The 24,779-nt window shown below is 40.6% G+C and overlaps 1 protein-coding gene across 13 annotated transcripts in view; it reads left to right on the top strand.

The window, feature by feature from the left end:
• ALK (ALK receptor tyrosine kinase) overlaps positions 1-24,779 on the top strand; it is a 332,192-nt gene that overhangs the window by 248,898 nt on the left and 58,515 nt on the right. For all 13 annotated transcript variants that reach the window (XM_090134723.1, XM_090134727.1, XM_090134725.1 and 10 more), the window contains 3 exons: positions 9,090-9,221; positions 18,302-18,433; positions 19,886-19,986. In XM_090134723.1, coding sequence (XP_089990849.1) covers positions 9,090-9,221; positions 18,302-18,433; positions 19,886-19,986 — 365 coding nt within the window. The remainder of the gene's footprint in view (positions 1-9,089; positions 9,222-18,301; positions 18,434-19,885; positions 19,987-24,779) is intronic.

The raw sequence follows: 24,779 nt of genomic DNA, 5'->3' as shown, positions 1-24,779 counted from the left end.
TTTACCTAGCTTTTTCACCATGGCTAGCAACCTATAGGCATCTCATCCTCAGGGCATCGTAATTCTGAGTAATAATATTGATCAACTCTTACCACTCTCTCTGCACCTCAGTATGTATTTGGTAAACAACTCTTGCATGGAGAGCATTAACCAAAGTGTGTTTCAGCGTGCTACAAGACAGTAGGGAGAGTGCCTGAAACCCAGATGGTTGTCTTAGAATTGCAGTGTCATCTCTTGTGTTTTTCACTGATGTCTTCGGTGTGTATTGCTTATATGGAGCCAGTTACTGTGTTATTCTCTGACATCTGTGGGTCATTTTGTTCTTGTTTTTCTATAATCTTTCCTAACTCATAAGTCTTCCACATGTTTATGGGTTAGTAGATAGCCTCTGGTAGAGCCATAGATTCCAGAAAGGAATTCTTCTTCAGGCTCTGTGCCGCTGACCTTCAACAGCTTTGCCCCTGGGATAATTTCATTGAAGTTTATCAAGGCTTGAAGCACAGCCTAGCACACAAGAGTAAGGAACAGCTTCTTCTCCATCCCCTTGGACTTCAAAGCACTGAAGTGTAGGCAGTCTTCAGTGCACTCAACTGGAAAAGTCACCAATGAGTCATAGCATCCACCAACATACTGACGTTCAAGGACATGTTGAGATAGGATAATACTGCACTGGTGTCCTTTTACTTGCATAGAACTGAAAGCTGGATTGCCTCTATCCACATTAGGTCCCCCTCTTGGGAAATCTGTTATGAGTGGCCAGTGTTATTGGTCTCCCTCACAGCAAGTGCTTGTGTGCAATTACATTCTGCTTATACTTTGAGTTTTTGAGCTATTGCTTCTCTGGTTTTGAACAAAGTGGAAATTATCTCCTTGACAACAATTTGCTGCACTTGTACAATTGCAGTCAGTGGGGTTGGCACAGTGAAGAGTGGCGTGACATAAAACTTTCTTCCCTGGCAAGCTTCTGCTTCTACCTGTAGTAATTATTGATTTCCTATTATGGAGCCCCTGCTTTGCACAGAAGAGCATTTGGCTGTGATATTAGTGTGCATCACTGCACCCTGCTGAAAGGATCCACATAAGCATGTTTGTGATTGTGTAGATTTGCAATATTCCACTCGTCTCCCCCAGCAACTGGTTTGCAGTAAGGCTATAAACCTTAATTTAATACTGCTGACAGCTAGAGGAGAGGTGCTACTTTGAACTGTTATAGAAGCAAAATTACATTTTAGAAATGAAAAATATTTCTTTTTAAATCTAAAGTGATGTTTGAACACAGCAAGTGTCATCATACTTCTGTGTGTTTTTCATGACAAGGAAGTCTGTTGTACCTATTTACTTCTTTGGCAGTGCCTTAGAGATGCTGAGATGTGACTGTTGCAGAGTTCAGTTCTTGATGATCCAAGCAGTCTTCTACACTGTCTTGTTTCTTTTGCTTTTTTCTTGCATTTGGGAAACTTCAGTGCAACAGGTGGAGGCTGGAATGGGAATTCAGTCTGGTTTTGGCACTTCACAGCCTCATTTCATTATCTGAAACTAGTTGCTGCCTTAGTTTCATCATTTTTAAAATTTTATTAATGTTTTACTCGATGTAGTGCTTTGGAAAACAAATCCATTATTGGGTTGTTCCTAGAACTGGGGAGTCTCAAGGGGCAAAGATAAACCTTAATAATTCAAGTGGATTTGAACCTAGTCTTTTGGGAAGAAAAATGTTACACACGTTTGTACTGAATTAACTCAAAACCCAAAAAAGTATGCACTATTTTTGTGTCCTATTTCAGTAGCTCATTTTATCTCAAAGCAGCTCTATGTCTGATGCCGAGAATAGAGCAGTGTTAAATGCCTACAAATAAATTTTGAGATCTTAACCACCCCATGATTCTGTCAGTCCATCATCATTTCCCACAGGAAAGGTACTGTTGGCTGGTAGGAGCTGGCATCTGAGCCCATTCAGATCCAGAGAGGTCTGATGGGAATGGCAGAGCTAATGGGAGAAGTTGTATTGTGTTATTTTCCCTCTCCAATGTCTGTATTTTGTAAAAATCACAGAAAATATTTTGGTGTTTTTTCTCTTTTTTGAGTTTTCTTGTTGCTTTTATTGGTGTTGGTTTTTTTTTTGTTTGTTTGTTTGCCACTTACTGTTAGAGTAATCACTGCTTTTAGGAGAGGGATGAAAGCTGGACTGTTGGCTTTTTTAATTTCATGAAGATACAATGGAAGCTTAGGAAAAAAGGGAATCAAATAGCAAATACGGTCTAATATTGAAGCACTGACAACAACAAAAACAAAAGAAAATGACATTTGGGATTTCAAAACAAATTATCCCATTACATTGTTGGAAGTCTGGATGTTGATATCAAAGGAAGAAAACTTTAAAGATCTGCTGTGTGAGTTATAATAATAAAAATATCCAGTGACTATGTGTACACAGTGTTTCACAAATATTTGTGAACAAGGATTAATTTTCTATCCTTTTTGGCCACTTTCAACCTTGTAGGTATTCCAGAATATTTGGCATGTTGGAAAATCACGCTTTCTCTATGAAATCCTCTGCTGCTTCTCTTTACTTCCTTTTAATCCTTTTACTTCCTCTTTAATTCTTTTCAATGTCTTGATGTGCTGTTGAAGTTGTTCATTGGAAAGCAAATCAGAGGAAGAAATACTTACGTTACTGTGAGCCCCAACAAAGCAATGGCTACATTTTGTGCAAGATTAATAGGAAAAGATGTTATCATGTTGTTTCTTACACTCAGCAATTATTTGCTGTCTCAGGAGCAATGAAGATAAATATTAGATCCTCAGTCAAGTTCCCTAATTAAAAAAACCAGGGAAGTGTGAAATACAGCTAACTTGGCATTCCATATTAGTTCTAAGAAAGCTGGTTGTTGCTGTAGCCTTAGGACAGTAATGTGGGAAATTCATCCAGTTAGAAGCTAGGACTTCTTAGGACTTCAGTTAGAGAAGTGACTTGACCTGATCAGAAGCATTTCGAAGAGAATGCAGAGAATGTGAAGGCTGGCTCATACTACTGAAATGTGGTGCTGAGTAAGTGCCTGCTCTTAGGCTGTGCTTTTAAGTTCTCTTTGGTGTAAGCAGTCATATTGACATTAGGCAAGGCGAAAGGAGCAGGCACTGCAAGTACTAAACATAACAATCCCACTTAGAAGTAACAGCAGCAGAGAGTGTGTTAGAACTGAGCTGGCTGAATTATTGACATGAGCGAGTAGCTTTGCACTTAAGTTTCCTGACAAAAGACATTATCTTTGTCTGAATTCAAGTGTTTTCAGATTTCTCGGTTTTATGACATTGAGGTACTTATTGCGATCTCTAAAGTCAGTATTTCCAACCCAGAATTGTTGTGAAGTTTTTGTTCCCTGAGAAAGTTGGGTATTTTTATTTTAGGGTAGAGTACACTCTGAAATGTTAGATTTCATGTGCAATGAAAATTCTGTTTTCTCTAACAGGCAAACCTTAGAGTAGCTCTCTGTAGGAGCTGTGCCCCTGTGGCATGCAGGACAGGTGGTGCTCACTCAGTGGGAGCTATTCAGTATTTTTTTGGCCCACCTTCATCACGTGTATGGCCCTCTTCATTTTGTACTGTAAATTACTCAAATTGCACCCCAAAGACAGTAAATAATTTCCTTACAGGTTTTCTCAAGGCTCTGCTATCATAACATCTTAGTTCTTTGCAAGTGTTAATGAACTTGATGAGCTCCTGTAATGAGTTTGTCCCATTTTGAAGATAGGAAGATTAAAGACAATTTATGTGACTGGAAAGATGGGCAGGCTTTCAGGCATATGATCATTGGCTGTTCTTTCTGTCTCTAACAGGCAATGTAATAAAAAGAAATCACCTCTCCATACAAATGTGGCTTCAGTAGCAGCCTTAGACAACAGCAGCAACAGTAATGACGCTGTAACAAAAATTAAAGTTAGAAACTATAAACTGTTGACTAATTTTGGCTGCTTGGCTTAAGAAATCCGGAATCCAGTCTTTTGTTGAAGCATTTTTTTAGGACATTGTATTTACCAAGGATATTTCTCTGGTCTCATTTGCAGCTGTGACTGCTTGACTTTTCTGCAGATCTAAATACAGTGTCCTGGGGTTGGGTACCTGGAACATGAGGGCAGTCTAGCTGGCTGTAAGATTGCGATTTATGTGTCTGCCATATATCATGTTGGATTTCAAAGGCCATTTACCAAGGTTGGCTTCATTTTCCTTAAGCATGAACCCCACTTTCTCTTCTTTCTCTTTCTTACCTCCTTTATTTTACATCTTCCAACTCCTCCAGTAGTTGGAGGTATTAGGGGTATTATAGTCTCAGTATCAGTGGAAAACTTGCTTTGTCCTATAATACGGCTATCCTCAGCACCAGGACAGGATGTCTGCACTGTTGTAAAGCTGATGGTTTGGCGATGAGCCATGAGAAAATGATGTGCCAACAAGAAACGGAAAATTCATAGCAAAATCAATAATCAAAAACTCCCCCAAATTCTCACTATCCTTTCATTATAGCTAAGCAACAGTTTTTCTTTGTCCCTGCAACCTTCAAATCCCCAGGTATTCTTTTTTCAAATATTTCTGAATCAGGGCCTGGAGCTCCAACCAAAGGAGTAGCAAATGAAATTGAGAAGTTAATGGTGAATATGTGTATCAAGTAAGCAATAACAATAATGTTCCACATTCCATGGTTTTCAGTAGCATTTCATGGCTGGGGGGAGGAGCATGAAACTGCAGCACTAGCATGTGAAGCTATTTTTAAAGAGAGATAATCATCATAGAATCATAGAATGGTTTGGGTGGGAAGGGACCTTTAAGGTGATGTAGTTCCAACCCCCTGCTATAGGCAGGCATAGCTCCCTCTAGTCCAGGCTGCTCACAGCCCCATCCAGCCTGGCCATGAGTGCCTCCGGGGTGGGGACATTCACAGCCTCTCTGTTCCAGCGTCTCACCACCTTCACAGTAAAGAATTTCTTCCTAACATCTAGTCTAGATCTACCTACTTCCAGTTTAAAGCCATTTATTTCATAGGAAAGTTCTATTTTTTGAAGGGTAGCGTATGTGGCGAGATAAACAGGGTAGAAGTTCCATATGTGGGTATTTCTTACTACTTATTTGCAATTAGAAGTGGAATTTTTCACCTTATACATATGCAGGGTCTTGCCCTGAGAACCCCCAGAACCAGAGTTCAGCTGTGTCTGGCTGGGTTCCTTTGAGATAGCCAGGTGAGCCCCTTCTTGTTGATGGAAACCACACAAGAGTGCAGGTTCATCCCAAATTATTGCAAGGTCTGTTCTTCTCTTTTACAAGGCACAAGTGACAGTTGTTTCAAAGCAAGCAAGGAAACGTCCCATTAGTCTGCCTTGTTTCTCTGTGCACTGAGTGGGAGTGCTTTACCTGACTGTGTTGGTCCCAGAAGCGTTCAGTAGCATTGAAAATTATGGCCTGAGAGATTCCATATAACACTTGAAGGTATAATTGTGTTCAGCTTGATTGATCCTGCATGCTAATTAGTAGTGCAGCCAGTTTGCAAGATAAGGGAGACCTTTGTGAATGCCTGTAAGAATTTGTCTTCTCTCCCACTTTCACGTGTCGTGGCAGGGACTTGAAGGTTCCTATTTTGCAGTGATCTGTTGAGCAACCATCACAAGCAAATGGTCACGTTTAGCCACGATCCTCAGGGACCGATTTGCCAGAACTTGCCAATACATTTTGATTTCCCTGCTGATCAAGGAGGAATGGAGGAGAGAAGAGGCAGCCCAACCCGGAGCAACATCTGCTGCAGAGTAAATTACGTTCCCACTTGGCCTCACAGTCTGAGCTGTTTATCCTGTGTTAGGCTAAGCTGTGCTTTTATGCTTTTATGCTGATCATGCATAGAAACTAAAAGTAAGTCAAGAGACCGGACTTACCATTTCTTTCTCAGGTTTGGTACTGGATTTGAACATTTCCAGTTCTGGACTGTGGTCAGAAGCAGGGCACGTGAGGTCCTCACAGAGTTGTTTGTTTCTCCTTTCGATTTAGAGCCTGAAATACCATTTGTTTAATGTTGCTGTTTAAATAATGATTTGTAAGGCTCTAAGCCAGCCATGGTACAGCTTAATGACTGCTGTAATTTATGGATGCCCCTGACTACATACATAAACATTGCTGTAAATATAAAGGATGTCTCCCACAAATTTTCCATTGATACTCATTTGATACAGTTCATTTTCCTCTCCTTGAACATCTTCTGTATATGAGTTGAGACCTCCTGATTTAGTGATGAAGGTCCTTCTGGCTCCACTGGCCAGAAATGATTGGGGCTGGGAAATGAAAAATCAGATCAAATGTCTGTTACAAAATATTTTAATTGAAAATCAAGTTTCCTTGAACTTGGACACAGACACCTCTATAAAGTGGCCTTGTAAAAGGGTCACTTGTACTTGGGCTTTTTTTGATTAGCTGTCTTACGACTTAATCTTCAGTTCATTTTGCTTTTGTGCACATTGTAAGGAAGTAAATGGGAGACAGAAAAACATCATGCACTGTCACAGAGCCCAGCCATTCCTTCAGCTGCAGCTTTGCTATTTGTGATCTCTAAGCTACACCAGGAGCATGTATATGTGCATCTAATGCAAATTCAAGCCAATTCAAGTGCCATCTCTGCAGAGATGAATAAGCATGCAAATCTGCTGTTTTGTTTTGGAGGACAAGCTCCTGGAATTATTTAATGCCTAGTTGTAACTGATGGCTTTTAGTATCGCAGTCAGTTGACTTCAAGAGATTTGTGATTTTGGGGGCTACAACAAAGACATCTGGGAAGATAGTAGGTGCTCTTGAATGCCTTGGTTCCATTAAAATTAGTGTTAATGCACTCGTGCTTGGAAAACTGAGTGCCTTTACAAAGTTGTAACGAATTGAGTGAATAGAACAACTCTACTGCTTACAGCAGCCTCTGCTCTGAATGTCTGCATGTGACCTTGAAATGCAACAGTTTCTGGGCTAAAGCATAGACAGCATTGAAAATGTTGCAGAAAGTCATATGGGATATGAGAACTGGTAATAAATGTGGGAGTTTCTTCAAAGGCATACATGGGGTAATTCAAAGGCAAAAATACTTCTGAATTTAACTAGGACTTCAACGTTTTCAAGAACATCCTGATATTTCTAACCTTATGGAAGTTCTCTGCTTAAGTTTTCATTAGTTGGTGCCTGAAGCAACATGATGCTCCATGGGTTTGGTGCATGCCCCGTGGAAAAAGGATCATTTACTAACGTACCGGAGCCACTTACAGCTTTGTGGGCATCTATTTGCACACTGAGACTGGTTTGAGACAAGCAAAGAGCTTTGCTTCTAACATAGTAAAGTCATTTGACAGTCTCGAAGAGTGCATTTTTGCAAAGAGCATTGCAAGTGCAAGGAGGGTATCTTCTCTTTGCCATAAAGCTTTATAAAGGGACCCAAAGAAACTGTCAGCAACCAGCTGAGTTGTGTTGGTCTTTTTTTTTTTTTTTTTCTGCAAAACTCTCCTCTGTAGTCATGCCTTGACCCTGACTGAAATACGAGGGCACTGTGCAGCTTGAATGCAACAAGCCAGAATGACTCTAAGGCAGTCCAGAAAATTGAGCTGACAGTAACGCAGATCACCCTTTTCAGGAGCCCGGGTCCTTTATTAAAAAGGTTTGACATGTATTCCCCCCACTCCTGAATTGATTTGCACCATAAAATAAGCTTGAAGAGAAGTAGTGGTTGTTTTCCTACATGCTTCATTAATTTTAATTTTGGCAGGCAATATAAATAAAAGTATCAAGTGCAGATCTAATTGAATCACCAATGATTCCCAGCTCCCTGTAGTACCAGAGAACATGATGTAGCTGCTCTGTTTAGCAAGCATGGATGAGTTAGGCAAACAATGGCTCATTCTGCCCAGAGGCTTTGGTTTAATCTTTAGTACTTACCCATTTAATATGAGACAGGGCAGGAGTTTTTGCAGTGGGGGATTCACAGCACAGACCTCTTTATCCTTATAGACTTGTCTGTGCAGACTGTCAGCAAGGTTTCAGTGCATTGGGTCTGCCCCCAGATTTTTGTGGAATGGACTCTTGCACTTAGCAAGCTTGGCCTCCTCCATACATACTAACTGAAGGCTGTTTCTGAGCTAATTCCTACTTTCCATATGTAACTGATCGTTAAAATTAAGTAGTCTAATCAGTCCTTGCCCCATGTACTTTAGCCATAATGAAGGGATTCAGATTGAGGGCAGTCTTACTTCGCTCACATTGAATGGTCTCTGATTACTCAACTGACAAGGAAATCAAGAGCCTCCAGAAAAGGGCTGTGCCAAGAGACGAGTTCTCCAGATCATTTCTGGATGGATGGTATGAACTTCTAATAGTATTTTTCAGTAGCTGCGTGTCACAACCGATGGCTCCTTTCCATGTTGCTAGCTGCCTTTTGCTGCTTGGCATAGGGAAAATGAATTGGTGATTTTTATATCTTAATAGATATAGACTGCAGCAGGACTCCACGATTCATGGGGACAGGAATACAGAAGCAGAAAGGGATCTAAAAGAGAAAGAAAACTACCAAGAGAGGTCAAACTGTTTTCTTTCTTGCAGAAAGGATATGAGGATGTGATACACCCAAGTCATAGGTAATACACGTTTTCAGGAGTGTGATGAAAGCTTATGTTCTTTCCAGGCAGTGTAGATGTTATTCCTGAACTAGAGAGAGAGCATGTCAGTCTTCAGGACCATCAGTCTAGCAGCGATTTGCACACAATTAAAAATCCATCATGCATATCATGTTGTTCTTGATAAGTAACACAGAGCAGATTGTAGGATTTCAACCCTGTTTTCAAGGTTCAAAGCTGCCTTCCAAGTTAAAATGACAGACATGCCTGGGAATCTTAGTTCTGCATTAGGTGGACTATTTGGTGTTTGGAAGTATCTGGACAAACAAAACAAAACTACTACTTTATCAGGTAACTATTGGACTAAGGGATTTTATAACATCTTTCTCCCCTTCATTGTTATCCATGGCCGTGTTGGATGGGGAGAAGGCAATTCAGTAACCCGAAGTGGCTTTTATTTTCTTTTTCTCTAGGAGCTGCTTCTGTCTCAAAAATGGCTCTGGAAGGTTCCTTCAGCTGCTGGAACGGCACATCAATCAGGCTGGGCCAGGCATGTGACTTCATCAGAGACTGCACTGACGGAGAAGACGAGGGAGCAATGTGCAGTGAGTAAATCCAAACCCCCCAGGCTGTCCTCCTTTTCCTTCTGGGAGGTGGAAGCTGAGCAGCTCCTTCTAAAAGCATAAATTATTTTGAATTTTAATGCCTGAGATTTCAGTAGTAATTAATTCAGTACTGTCAGAAGACCAATGTCTTCCATTATACGTGCACTTTCTCTGGATATCAGCCTAGAGTGGACCACTTGATATGTTTCTGTACTAGCCTTCTTTAGTTCTGCAGCAGGTTTTTAAGCTGTTCCTACTGCCTCATCTAACAAAATCCTGATCAAAAATGCAAAGAGAGTATAGCTTAAATAGCTAGATGCTTTACAGAATTATGAAATATGTGGTTTGTTGGTGCTTTTAATCAAAACATGGTACAGCATGTGGCAGAAGGTGGAAGAAGCAGAGGAATTCTAAGGTATGAAAAGTGAGTAGAGCCAGGAGCTTGTCTTAGACCAACTCCTACTCTTGTGTCTCTTTCATTACTCTCATTTTCTGTCCTTTCCTCAGCAGTCTTCAGTGCTTTATCTTTGTCAGTCTGTAGATCAGGAGTTAGATAGCAATTTGAGTTTTCTGGAAACTTTACATGCCTAAATATTTCTGTAATTGTGTTACTTTAGATATTTTATAGCATTTCTTCAACCATCTTCAAAATGTGTTGTCTTTTTTTTTTAATATATACTTTTATCTTTTCTGCCTCTATTGTATCTCCTTTTGTCAGTCTACAAATACTGAGGAGTAATGGTTTGTTGTATTTGCTAGTAGGTCTAGCCTATGGACTCCTATTGACAGGACTGGTTTAGTATGCAAAATTGCATTCTCTGGCCAAAATAGCTGTACTGCCAAAAGCCTTTGGAATAGAACAATTACTCTCAGTTTAGTTTTCATACGTGACATCTAGAGCAGGGGTCAACCTTGGTGAAGTAACTCAAACAAACTGTGGGTATGGGTGACATCTAGACTAAAAGACCTTTTAGCATAAACTTAACACAGCAGTGATACACAACTCCTAGCAAATTTCACACTTCAGTTCTTTGCTGCTAACAAAGAAATAACGTAACAGATAGCATTGGTGTGGAGAACAGTGGTTTGGCCTGGGACCATCTAGGTTAAAATTAGTTAAAAGCTTGAAGTGATAGGACCCTACTTTGTGTCATGAATTGTTATAATTTGAAATATTTGTTGACTCATTCGGAGTGAGTATTAAATTCACTTCCATGGAAATAGTGATGTTGCTGCTGACCTGTAGCTGCTTAGAACCAAGAATGCTTCGTATTACTGGTATCAAAACCTTCCTTTCACCTAAGAGCCTTAAAACAGAGCTCTGAAACAGGATTACAGAATGGTTAAGGTTAGAAGAGACTTCTGCATCCCTCTGATCCAACCCCTGCTTGAGCAGGGCCACCCAGAGCTGGTTGTCCCAATCCATGTCCTTTTAAATAAGGAAATTTCACAATGTCTGTGGGTAACCTGTGCCAGTGTTCCATCACCTGCACAGCACAGAAGTGCTTTCTGATGTTTAGATAGAACTTCCTGTGTTCCAGCTTGTCCTCACTATCTCTTGTGCCAGCACTGGGCACCATTGAAGAGCCCTGTCTCCTTCTTCGCAGCCTGCCTTCAGGGATTTATAGACATTGATAAGATCCTCCCTTAACCTCTTCTTCTCCAGACTGAACATCCCAACTTTCTCAGCCTCTCCTTGCAGGAGAGGTGGTCCAGCCCTTTAATCATTTTGATACTCAGATCTGATAATGATATTTCTATTTTCTACACTTAAATTGAAAATCCTTACAAAATTATAATAGTCTTAGAATTATAACTATAATTAGACTTGAAGATCATCTAGTTCCAATGAGTAATGGGTAGGTATAATGCACTTTCATGTCATTGGAAGTAGAGAGACATACTACTTACTCTTATTTAACGTGGATTGGTTATATGTCCAGATAGACTGTTATATTCTTAAATGGTTCTGCCTTGTGAGAGTAATCCTATCCATATCAGTGGGAACAGTAGAGCTCCTTCTGTGGAGTTGTGCAAGTCATGGATGCAGACTAAATACCATCATAGCATAGGGCAGACTTAAAGGAACGTGACTCGACTTTTGCTATTCATGAGAATTTGTTCAGCTGCCTTTTAGCCAGCATTCATCCATAGCTACTAGCATAAAGCAGTGTAATACATTTATGTCAACATAAAAGTTTCTCAAAATTTTTAGATTTACTGAAAATACAGAAAAGGTAAGAAGTGGAAGATATCTAACCACCTATTTAGCAGAACAGTCCCCAGCTTGAGAAGATCTCACAGCTTTTTTTCAACCCCAGGTGCTGGCAGAGGAACACATTGCTCCCAGCCAAAAGGCCTAAAAGACACCATTTTCCACTACAAGCAACAAAGGCTTGCAAGAGCTTGGGGTGTGCTCACACATTTAAAACCTTGGTTTTGTTGCTGATTGCTCTGCTTCTGTCTGTTGTGTTGAATGTAATCATAGAATGCCAGGGATTGGAAGGGACCTGGAAAGACCATCTAGTCCAATCCTCCTGCTGAAGCAGGAACACCTAAGTTTTATTGCCATAAAACTTCTTACACAAAACAGAAACATGATCAAATGTTTTAGATTGTTTAGATGAGTTACACCTGCATGTCAGCCCAACACAAAATGTTGGTATCATCTTTCAGCATTACAGTTGTTGTTTTAGTCCTGAATAACATGGATATTTTCATCAGCTTTCTGCAGGTGTGGCAAGAAGTGGTTTGACATATAGAGCAGGGAAAGGGGTTTCCTGAGAACTTCTGCTTACAAGAAAGAGCTGTCAGAAAAATGTGTAGCCATGCATGCGGCTGAAAAGGGAGCTTTTCAAATTACCCTTAAACAAAGGCTTCCAACTCTGAGCTTCAAGATTGTTCTTAGTTGTTTTTTTTTCCTTTCACAGTCTTTTAGCTGCTTGGAATAATTCTTTTTTCCATTTCCTCTTTCTTTTTTTTTTTTTCTTGTCATCTTATCATTTGATTCTTATTCCTTTCTTAACTGGAAAAAGCTCCCTAAACCTGCTATTTGTTAACATCCCTTTAATTATCAGTGGCCAATGAAAAGTCACGGTGCTTGTTCTGCAAGCAACCAATTAGTCTTTGTAGAAAGCATAAAATCAGACAGGGATGACCCCTGGAGAAAAGCATGTTGCTGTGTTGCTGTTTGAGTCATAATCAAATAAGCTCACAGGGGGAAAAGACAGCTTCAAAGAGGCAGATGTAGAGATAGATGCTGAACCATGTTGATTTGGGATCAGAGTTACGGATCTAACAGACTGATAGAAATGCCCCTCTAGAGATTATTTTGCAGAAGCATACTTTGCAGATGTATGTTAAGACTTCAGATAATGGTGGCCTTATATCTTTGCTAGTAAATTCCTGATTATGAATTGTAACTTACTGAAAGAAAAAGAAAAAAGAGAAAAAACGAAGAGAGAAATTCTTTACTAATACAGATTGGCAGAGCTCTTCCTCTACCAAAGAAGAGAATTTGTTTTAGTAGTTTTGTATTTCTCTTATTAGGTAACAATATTTTGGATTTTGGTTCAAGGATCTTTTGTTGAGGGCAGTAAGCCTAGAGAAGAAAAGTTCTACTGAAACAAAAGTGCATACACTTTTGTTTAGTCCAAAACTATGATAGAATCATAAAGGTTGGAAAAGACCTCCAAGATCATCCAATCCAAGCGTCCACCTACCATCAATATTACCCCACTAAACCACGTCCCTTGAACACCTCTAGGGTCAGTGACTTTGTTAGTTTCTGGGTCAGGTTCCGTAGAAACATTCAGCTTGGGAAAATATTGGTTGATCAGGCAGAGCATGTAGGAAATTTGTGGATGTATTTTTTAAAAATATGTCATGAAAATGGAAGTGTTGGTAGTATGTTTATTATCTGGAGAACTTAAGGGATTCACTCAGGATGTGACAAACCCAGGACTGATTCTTTCTTCTGACTGAATGAATTTGAACCCATATTTATGATTTCCATTGAAGTTTCCAAAGCAGTGTGGTCTGGAATATATGGTTTGGAAGAGAAAGCATTATTCAGTCTCTCCTGGTCTTGTTCCTCCACACTATATAAACATTACCTGCAAGAAGGATTGAGAGTAATATCCTCTGCCTTGCACATGAATTGCATAACCACTGGGTTATACAGTAATTTTCACTCTTTGCCTCACTGAATGTTTAAGAATGTTAAACAAATTGGATTAATGCTAGCAGATGAGGTAAGAAAGACTAGGACCTGGTTCACGTTAGGAATGACTCAAACTATTCTGTGTAGTGAGATAAGTGCATACGCACAGCTGTCAAGTCAGATGAGAAGCAGAATAGGAACCTGTAAAGTTTGAATTTGAGATAGCACAAGCAATTGGCAGGAAAAAAAAAAAAAAAAAAAGTACAGATAAATAATTCTAGAGGAACCAGTTTACTTTCCAGGCAAAAAAAAAAAAAAAAAAAAAAAAAACAACCAGTGGATTCATATATGTCTTACAGATAGATAGAGGCAGCAGAATCCCCCAGCGAACCAAATGAAAAAACAGCCTGGTGCATTGCAGTCCTCTTAAGGTTCCTGTCTTGCATACTCACATCCTTTTGTTCCTTTCTTGATCAGAAGCTGCAACTCTAGCAGTGAATTTTAATTTCTGGCAGTTCTCAACTTAGCAATGTTTTCCATCATTAAAGGAAAACTCTTGTTGACTGTATTGAAATGTATTTTTCCTTTCTCTTCTTCATTTCTGATAGAATTTGGTAGACAACTTTGGTAGCACAGACAGCCATTGAAAACAAGCTCACATTTAAGATTCATGTGTTTCTTTAAACTTTTTGAGTAGATGCCTTCTGAGATTTTCTCCTACATTTGGGGAAGGTCTGTACAAAAAAAGAATAATCTTTTTTTGTTTTTGTCCTTTATAATACAGGTCTGGAACTTCACTCAAAACTTTAAACTGTAGTAGCCCCTTATTGATTTGCACCTGGTTTTGAGTCAAGAGCCAGCCAATAATGAACCTGCTCCATCTGCTTCATAAATTATTCCAGTTGCTAGTTTGGTTTTCTGCTGTTAAAGGATGAAAAAAAATTGAGGTAAAGGTGGTTGTTGTTGGTTTTGTTTTTTTAAAACAAACAAAGCCACTTGAGTTTAACTACCTCTCAGGCAAAATCATTCAGAAGGCTTGAAGATACTTGGTTAAAAAAATGTTTAACACTCTTCAGCATCTCTGTTTCTCAAAGAAAAGCAGAGACTTGCATTCTCACAGTACTTTAGTCTTGATTGGATTACTTTATTCTCTGTCCCAAATCCATAAGCTGCCTCTTGATTTTAGGGAGTTCTAAACCTTTTGAAGTTTCTTTCACCAGTTGATAATACCCAACATGACCTACTGTTTCAGTAGGCATAATGACTGCTCCATTTCACTTGTTTTTACAATAAAATCAGGTTAGCTTTCCTTCATCAGTGCAGTGTGAACATTAATGTGGGTTAGAAGTATAAGCACTCAGAACATTGAGAAGTAGATGGTGACAGAGGAGTGCTAGCCAAAGTGCACTCTGTGAAGCAGCTAGACATACAGCACTTACAATTCCATGTATTTGAAGTAAGAAAGAGCAGCAAAGCACATTGCACCGGTGCACAAGACATCTGAAAATTCATGAAAGATTAATTTGTGGAGGAGCAATCAAATTTCTGGGGAAGTAATAGCTTCTTATTTATACCCTTACTTGTTCATCTACAGAGAGCTTTTTCTGGCTTCCAGGCAGGGATTACTACTTAGACTCCTCCTGCTGCTCTGACTTCTTTACATCAACCTAGATAATGTAGGGCTGTGAAATGAATTCAGCTGGACACCAAGCCAAGCTGTTTCAGTAGGAATTCAGGACACATCATAATTTGTCAATTTCTTTGGATCTCAGCCTCAGGCAGCACAATGCAATATAATCAAATTCTGTAGAGGGGTAAAGCACAGGGAAGCAACTTTCAGCTTAACAGCTCCACACTTAAAGACTAGGCTGAATGAACTGGGAGATGTTTTTTTAAAGGAGAGACTTGAAAACCTCAACTCTCAGTTTTTGATCTTTTCATAACAAATTTGGGCGATAACTGCAGGACGAGGGGAAATGGTTTTAAGTTGAGGGAGGGGAGATTTAGGTTGGATGTCAGGGGGAAATTCTTTACAGAGAGAGTGGTGAGGTGCTGGAACAGCTGCCCAGAGAGGTTGTGGATGCCCCGTCCCTGGAGGTGTTCAAGGCCAGATTGGATGGGGCTGTGGACAGCCTGGTTGGTGGCCCTGCCTGTGGCAGGGGGGTTGGAGATTCATGATCCTTGAGGTCCCTTCCAACCATTCTGTGATTCTGTGATTGTGACTGTGGGAAATAAAAACAGTAAAATATACCTCACCTGTATGTCAGGTTCTGGGTTCAAATTTGGACCTACTAAAAAGCCATAGATGAAAGATTTGTTTCAGTCACCTTTGTGAAGCGAGCTGTGATTCAGGATCCTAGAAGTATTCCTGGTCTACACAATGCAGTTCTGTTCCCCAGCTCTGTTCTCAGGGCAGGCCAGGAGGGAAATGAATGTGTCGCTGACAGTGAATTGCCTATTGAGGTATGTACTTGCAGTCCACAAAGCTAATTGTATCCTGGGCTGCTTCAAAAGAAGTGCAGAAAGTTGAGGGATATGTTTCTCCTTCTACTCTGCATCCATGAGAACACACCTGCAGTGCTACGTTCAGCTCTGGAACTCGCAGCACAAGAAGGGTGCAGAGCTGTTGGAGCGGGTCCAGAGGAGGCTGCAAAGATGCTCAGAGGGCTGGAGCATCTCTCCTATGGAGACATGCTGAGAGAGCTGGGCTTGTTCAGCCTGGAGAAGAGACCTTCCAGTACTTAGAAGGGGCTAACAGGAAAGGTGAGGAGGGATTCTTTATGAGGGAATATAGAGGCAGGACAAGAGATAACGGTTTAGGCTAAACGTTTGGAGGAAATTTTTTACTGAGAGGTTGGTGAGGCCCTGGCACTGCTGCCCAGAGCTGTGGTGCCCCATCCCTGGAGGTGCCCAAGGCCAGGTTGGATGGGCCCTGGGCAGCCTGAGCTGGTGGGGGGCAGCCCTGCCCACAGTAGGGGTTGGGGCTGGGTGGGCTTTAGGGCCCCTTTCAACCCAAGCCATCCTGTTATTCTATGTATAAATGAGAGCTGAAGCCCTGTGAAGAGATGTTTGATTGAACTGCAATCTCAGACAAGGAATTCTGATCATATTTAAACATTTTAAATTATCTGGGGTGTGGATACTGATTCCCACTTTATAGACAGAAAGTTTTAGAGGGGAAAATTCTTCATGTTCATGAGTTCAGGAGTCTCTTCTTCTCATAGGGAAGCTAATGAAATTCCTGGTATCACCTCACCAGCGGATTCTCTTGCTTTAGGAGCTTGTAGTTTATCCTACTTTTTGTAAGTCAAGAATTTTTTACTCTGACTTTGACAAACAGTTGAAAGGAAAAACTAATTTCCCGGATATGTGGTTTTATAATGTGTTTACACATCAAATTTATTTTTATCTGGCAATTTCAAACAGACTTCTGGTCTCATTTTCTTTCCTTTCAAAAATAAAAAAAAAATAAAAAAAAAACAACAAAGACAGTTTTAGGAGATCTTTAGGGGTACAGGGACGGAGAAATAAATATAAGCTAAACTGCTAGCACAGATTTGAGTACATAACTGTAAAAGCTGTGAGAAGTCTGGAATGTCATCGTCCCTTTTATAGCTACATCTGAACATCCTAGCACTTTTTCTACCTTACTGGAAGGAAGAACAGACCCACTGAGCACCTGTGTTCAGGGGCTTTGTACTGCCACACCCTAGGACTGGTTTGTCTATATTGAAGAATAAAAGCAGTCATCACTCTTCTTTGCTTCTATTCTGGCATCTTTGGTGCGTAATGGAACTCCATATTTAAAGTGCACCTTTTTTTCCCAGGTTAGCTTTTCCCATAAAAGAAAGTTTGTGCCCTTTTTACTGCTGGGAAGCTTCCCCATACCTGGCAGCATTGTCAGCTACACCCTGGGCCCAAAATCTGTATTATAGATGATGAGTTATTCACTGGAAGTGAAAAGCATGTTATAATGCAGGTGATTTTTACATGACATTTTACAAGGCTCGTTTTCTCTGAGGTTACTTAATAAGGTCAGAATCTGCCATTGTGCTGAAGAAGAGAAATGCAAAGGTAGAACCTATCATCACTAGAAATTAGGCAATGTGTTTTTATTAAAGATGATGGGAAATGTGATTTTATAAATTTTCAAATTGAGTGAATTGTGGCACAATGGAGCATTTTTACCTGTGGCAGTGTAAGTGTATGGCTCAGATGTGCTTTACACATTCTGTAAGAATCTGCAGTATGGACAAAGGAGATGATGAAGGTATGCAGACATGCGCTGCTTTGAATGTGATGATTATTACTTTAAAACTTTAATTTAAAGGCAAAAAGCTAACGTGTCTTTATTGTTTGGAGCTGGAAACCTGCCTGAAATCCAAAGCCAGTGACAGAATGAGTGGGCTTCAAATCCTGAAAGTATGGCTTAAAATAAACTATTTTCTTCCATTCACCCCACCAAACAGATCCACAGATGCAGAAACTGAAGCACAGAAGGGTTTAGTGCTTTATCTGAGACCTCATTAGAGGGACTTCTCACAAAGGGGAGAAGTCTCACAGTGCTGAGCTTGGCTGGCTACAGGCATGAAGAGGGAAGCACATTAGTAATTATCACTGTCCATGACTTCCCCAGCAGTAGAGGCCAGATAAATACCTGAATGCCCCATGATGCATACTGAAATATATAATCTTCCTTCAGTTTGTCTGGAGGGAGGCACTTAATCACAGTCCTGGGCTTGCCTCCCTTACCACTGTCTCTATGGTCAAGCACATGCATGACTCCACACAAAAAGCAGCTGTGGAGTTGTCTGCATGTCCTGGGCAGCTCTGTAAAAATAGCTTCTGTGTGTGCCTAGGAGTCTTATCCACAGCTCATCTGTGTTCTTCTGTATGTGTGTTTCTCTCCATCTTGCAGGAAAACTTCCTCCTGGCTTTTACTGCTCATTTGAAGAAGGGGACTGTGGCTGGCTGGAGGGCTCATCAGTGTCCCATGCTTCTCCATGGCGAATTGGGAGCCTGGAGTACAACCATTTTCCTTCAGTAGAAGGTATGTAAAAGTAAATAGTGCAGAAAGCAGACAGCAAAAAAAGATAAGCAAATGGTGGGGAGGTTTCTTGTGTACTTACAGATTCAGCCTTCAGTGAAACAAAAACATCTTTCTGCTATCTGTGCTTTGAGCAGGACTATCCTGCTCACTTCCCGTCTTTAGGAAGAGGCTAGTTAGTATCTCAGGTTTCCTAGGCTGACCACAGAGAGTAGTTCTGCCTCCCTATAGACAACTTCTCATGAAGCATTCATCTGCGTGGCCCTCCACCACACTGAACTGTTTTTTATTTCTGATTTACTTTTTCTGTGTCTGTTTTGCTTCTTTTTTCCCTTCATGCTTCCAGATTTTCCTTCTCTTTGCTTTCTTGTCCCTTGAGTTCCACTTATGTATGTGCATATATATATGTATATGTAAAAAACTACTGCATACTTGCTTTCTCTACCCAAATCCCAGGATTCCTACTCCTTCTTATACAAACTATTGAAGGTTTATACCCTGGACACTGAACTACTGCTGGTTGAGTTTTGGTATGCAGGCTGCCTGGCATGATAAGACTTTTCCTAATGCAATAATGTAAATCATTGAAAGCATTTATTGTTGAGTCACAGAGGATCTTAATAGGATGCAATAACAGCAGAGTTAATGGTGTATAATCCCAACATTGGTTTACAAAGTTACATCCATTGTTAAACATAAAGAGTGAGATTCTCTACTTTCCAGTGAACTGATACAGACTACAGTGCAGCTATTCTGATTTATGCCAGCTGATGGCTCAGCCCACAGTACTGCAAACCACGAATGAATTGAAGCATAGGTAAACAAGAAATCAAAGGCCCAGAAAGAGGTTACTATGGAGAGACGGCAAAGAAATGATGATGATTCATGATCTATCTATGCTGTAGAGGCAATTTCATTGTAAGCTCAAATAACTAAGATCCAGGTAGTGGTACCTTCCTGAACTGCAGGGCAGAACTGAAATATTGCCATATATACTTTTTGGTCTAGAGCTGTCAAGGAAGAACTCTAATGTTACTACTGCCCTTGTTCCTCTGGTTAATACTAATGTTTAAGGTAGCAAAAGCACTTCAAGCTGCATTAATACTTCTCTCTTGTTATTTTGTTGCCATTGTTTGATTTGGTTTTGATGAAGATGAAGATTTGTTTTCAAATTTGTTTGTTTGGGGTTTTTTTTTGTGTGTTGAAAAAGATGCTAAATCACCCTTGCAAGAAAGAGAAATTGGAAGTTGTGGAGGAATAGAAGATAACTGTAGGAGGAAAGTAGTCGGGCTGCCCAATGAGAATGTGAAGCTGCTTTCCTGTAAAATTGAAAAATGTATTTTCCTGTCTGACATCCTGCTGTAGTAGGAGCCAGCTTACATAGGCTTTAAGGACGTTTCTCAAGACCAGAAGGTGGTTTCTGCAGTTTGACTTTCTTCCTGCTCTTTTATCTAGATTATGCCCTGATCCTTGACACCAGCAAAGCACCAGCAGGAGCAAGCACTGTAATGACCAGCGCTACATTTCCAACCCCTTTGAGGAACTCCCCCTGTGAGGTAAGTCATAATGTTTTCTTTTCTTTCACACTTTAAAAAGCTTTTTACTATGCCTGACTCTGGTTTTCAAATATAGGCACTAGATCAGTAGCCCAGAAGCCACTTTCTTTATGGTTTGTCTTTGAAACATACTTACTTAATGTTCCAATATGTAATGAAAAGAGGCGGTTATCTTCTTGAAATGCCACGAAATGTATTCTGAGAAACTTGGCGTGTCTTGCCCCGATTGTGTGATCCTACATGATGTAGCAACAGTTTTTGTAATTGGATTTATGAGCTAAGGTATGACAACCAGCATTGCATAAATGCAAAGAGGAAGAGGCTGGCTGCTTTATATTTGCAAAATCCAAGAAAATCCACTCCGAAAATACACTGCATGCTTCTTCTAGCTCAGCTGAGATTCAAGCTGGCAGGCCTTCATCAAGTTGCACCTCAAAACTCCTCACGGAGGCCATGCTCTTAGGAGTGCCTGAGTTACCAGCAGTAGAGATAAATTCATACAGAACGAGCCAGATTCATACTCAAACAGAAAAACTGTTAATAGTCATAGTACGTTAACTTAAGCAAGTACATCAACATTTGTTAGATAATTGTGCACAAGTAGTTGTCATTTCTAAATCAGTTGTATTTAACCCTTAAACTTCTGGTTAGAGAAAGATATCATCTCTGTCTTTTTATCTGGTCTATAGCTTCACAGATTATATCATCACTGATTGTATTTGTGGCTTATGATTTTGAGTCACACATCTTGATTGCTCATCCTGAGCTTCTGGATCCTGGAGCAGGATTGCTTGGGGAAATTGATTCTTACCACAGACAAAAAAAATCAGACCTTTCTTCTTCCACTGATCTAAAAATGCAGAAAGAACAAGAAGGGATACATATGAAAATCCTCTGAAATTAAAATACTTGAGTGTTTCTTTTGCTTAAAGTTCGGTTCTCTTCTGTTGTGTATCTCAGTACGTACAGCAAAGCACATCTGTGTTTGCTCTCTTGATATATTAATGTCCTCCTTCTTTAGGAAATACATTCTACCTTGTTTTTCCTCCCTTCTGTGACAAAGGCATATGCAGGTTCTGAATATTTTAAGACCTTGTTCTGCTGTGGACCAGCAAGAGCAAGTGTTTTTCATCATCTACCTGACACAGGAAGCAGAGTGAATGATTTCCCAATATGTTTATATTTTTACCTTGTGTATACAACAGTGCAAATAATTAAACTTGCCATCAGGGGAGAAGCTGTCGTGTATTTCATCTGCTCACATGCCATCCCACCTCCGTCACTCCCCCGGCACTTAAAAGGCATCCGGACACATCCAGCATTGCAGCTGTTGGTAATATAGAGTAAAGGAGTTTGGCAAGGGTTTTTGTCTCTTGTCTTTTCATATAGTGTAAAAGCTTCTCTTCTCAATGAGCCCCCGGTGGCTTCAAATTCTATTTTACTGGCGCAATCTTTCTGTGAGCAGAATAATTTGATTCCACTTTTCAACACAAGAGGAGAAAAGAGATACTCCCCCACGCACTTTTTCTTCCAATAGGTGCCAACAAGCTCCTGTGCAGTGAAGTAAAGGTCAGAAAAGAGGCTGTGAAAATACCGCAGTCCTATCCTGTATTTTTTTCACCCTCAATCACTTCCCAACTGAACTGACTCAAGGTCGGGCACTAAAAGAGGAGTTTTCTTCTTCCTGTCAGTGCTGACAGCTCCACCTGGCATATCACAAACAGGACAAGTTCTCTGGCAACTGAAATCCCACTGACAAAGTTCACTTGTGATTCATGTGATAAAGGGATCTGAGCACATGTGTGCCGATTAGATCCATTTATTCTTCCAAAGTCAGATCAAGCCATAAACCTGCCCTCCCTCTTATATTTGATACAGCTTACATGCTCCTGTAGGTATGTGCCTGCTCTCCTCGCATGTTCACTTTCAGAGTTGTTAGTTCTGACAGCTTGTTTCAATCCATCCAGATAGATTTTCCTCAGATTCACAGGCGGCACCAACACATGTAAGTGATGGAGGCTTTCCTCAGGCTGGTCATTTCCTATCCCTCCTCCTTCTTGTGTCTGTCTATCCCAGTGTCAGCACAGCCAGCTCAGTTGAACTCCTGCTGGTGGGATTGAATGCACAGCCCCACTTGCACAGTTTGTTCACCTCCCTTGCGTGCATAGATCACACCTGCCTTGGGCACTTATGGCCTTACATGGAAAGTGTGAGAGCAGCAGTGAGGCCAGCAGATGTCCACAGTTTGCTGATTTTGACTCCCCTCTTCCCTTGCTGCGCAGGAGCACTAGCCTCACTGTTTCCTGAAGCTCCTATTTTTCCTCTTATCTCTTAATTTGCCTCTATTGTGTTGAGCTATGTTAGACAATTGCATTCACCATAACAAATGTTGACTTTTTAGCTTGAGTTGTACAGAGGAATTAATTGCTTTAATGTCATCACAAGGAGCATTCTCTGCTGCAGTAGCATTTACCATGCAGGGGGCCAAAATGTCCATGGAACCAGGACCCAATGCTGACAAGGAAACAGTCGAGCATTCTGTGGTGGTTACCAGCTACAAAGAGTCTGAGACGCAGTACCTACTGAGATTCTGGATGGGTGTTTGCAGCAGTAGTGACATAAAGCACTGAGAGATGCCAGATCCTGGATGATCTTTGGCTTAGGTGTTGCTGCTGAGTACAGGATAGGCACATCCCTTCATCTTAGTGTTCTACCACGATGTGCTTTCCTCTGCTTGAGCTCAGTCACTAGGAACATGCTGGGCTGCTTGTGTGCTGTACTCCTCTAGCATTTCCCGTGCCCTGCACAAGGCTTCTCTAACTCACAAAGGGAGAAATCAGCCTGATCTACTCTGTGCTGCCCCTCATGCATCAAAAGATGAGAACAGAGTAAAAATCCATGCAGGAGACAGAGTCATAAACATAGCCTGTACTTTCCCACACATTTGGGATTGGACCTAATGTGCCCTGCACTTTGTATATAGCTTCGTATTGCACTTCGCTCCTGTTTTTTTTGAGCAGCTTTATATTTTCATTTTTCTTTTTTCCGCAGTGCTTTTGGCAGGCCAGAGCTGTTAGTTTGTGATGCTGCCCTTTGTTCTTGGTTCAGTTAGTTTTTCTTTTTTGTTACTTTATTAGATCTTGGCTAGAGTATCCTGACTTCAAAGAATCTCCTTTGTTTGCTGTCCAGACAGTCTTTGTTATCTTTTTCATGCTGCACATTCAATGGAGCCCTTTGCCTTTTGACCCATTAACAGTGTATTTAATGCCCAGTTTAAATGCAAGAGAGAAACTGGCAATTCTAGTAAATCTTGGGAGGAAATGGTACATGTAGTTCACAAAGAGATGCTCTGAGGTGGCCAGCAAGGGTGAACACAATGAAAAAAAGAAACAGAAAACGATTCAGAAACCAGACTGAGACACAGTAGTAAAATGGAAAATATTTTTAACCCACATCGAAAAGTTCATCAGAAAGAAAAACATGTATTTGAGCACAGGAATGCACATAAACTCTGAAGAATTAATCCGATGTTGGCCTGATTTGAAGGCAAGTGTTATAAAGGTTGAACAATAGAGAAAAGTATTATTCTGCCTTTCTCTTCATCTTGTTGATTCCCCTCCTCAGAGTAGGAATTGGTTGGCCTGCACAGGGCTGTAAGAGCACAGGCTCACGGGATGGTTGGACGTTTCCTCATTTTAAAGAAGCAGTCCCTGTGCCTGTCATCAGTAACTGCACTACAGTCTGGGAATTCAGGAAGCCACATTGCAATTCAAGTCCAAAGGAAGTGCTGTCATCTCAGATGCCACCCATGGCAAAACTAAATTACTTTGCCACAGCTGATATCCCTTAGGTGTACACAGTTTCCAGATTATAATGGCCACCTGCTTCTCAGTACTCATGCAAAGATGTCAGAGAGCTGACAAAAGAGTTTTGCAGATGTCAAGGGAGAACTTGCCCTTTATGTGGAAGTTATGAACTGCATTCTGGCCTCCCACATCTGGACAACGTGGCAGTCCCATCTCCCTCAGTCCCAGAATTGTTGTTGGGCAGATGCAGAGTCACTGCACTGACTTTGCTTTTTATTCCATTTTTCAGAGATGTTCTCCAACATCTGCAGCCTTATGCTTCAAAGGATGCTGTGGTGCTTGTTAATCATCAGTCATGCACTGTGTTTTCCCCAAGTGTTTGGGCTTCTGTCATAAAGAGATATAAGACCAGGCCTAAGACTACTGCATTTTTAAGGGCTTGGTGCAGTGTGTTCCTGGCTGGGCAGCAGGAGTTATAACCATTCTGAGAGATCTCATTTTGTGGTGGATCGTGACTATTACTGCTGCTTGAAAGTCACTGCAGACACATGAGCAGCCTGGAAACTGTTTTTAGACAGGCTGCACTTTGCTCAGCGCAAGAGAATCTGATGGACCTCAGTGCCATACCTGAAAATTAAAACCTGGGCAAGAGGTGTTGGTGTGGGCTATAGTACAGGAGGAGAATAACAATAGAGATGGTGTTTCCTGATTTGTGATGAACTTAAAATTAGCTTTAAATGTCATCATGCTCATAGAAGAGAAGCTCGCTCTTTGTAAGTGGGACTCCACTGTAATTGGTAACGAGATGATTTCATTTTCATTAGATCCTGCTTCAAACATTTTGAAGGATATAGCTATGCTGCAAAACAATGAAAAGAGATCCCTGTAAAAGAGCTTTGTGCCTTTAGCCATGTTTAAAATAATGATTTTTTTTTTTTCTGATGCAGTTTTGACATTTCAACTAGCTGTTTCATGTAAGCCTCCATT

The sequence above is a fragment of the Phasianus colchicus genome, chromosome 2 (genome assembly GCF_987193195.1).
Source record: "Phasianus colchicus chromosome 2, bPhaCol1.hap1.1, whole genome shotgun sequence".
Classification (NCBI taxonomy): Eukaryota; Metazoa; Chordata; class Aves; order Galliformes; family Phasianidae; genus Phasianus; species Phasianus colchicus.
This window is presented reverse-complemented; position numbering and strand designations above follow the sequence as displayed.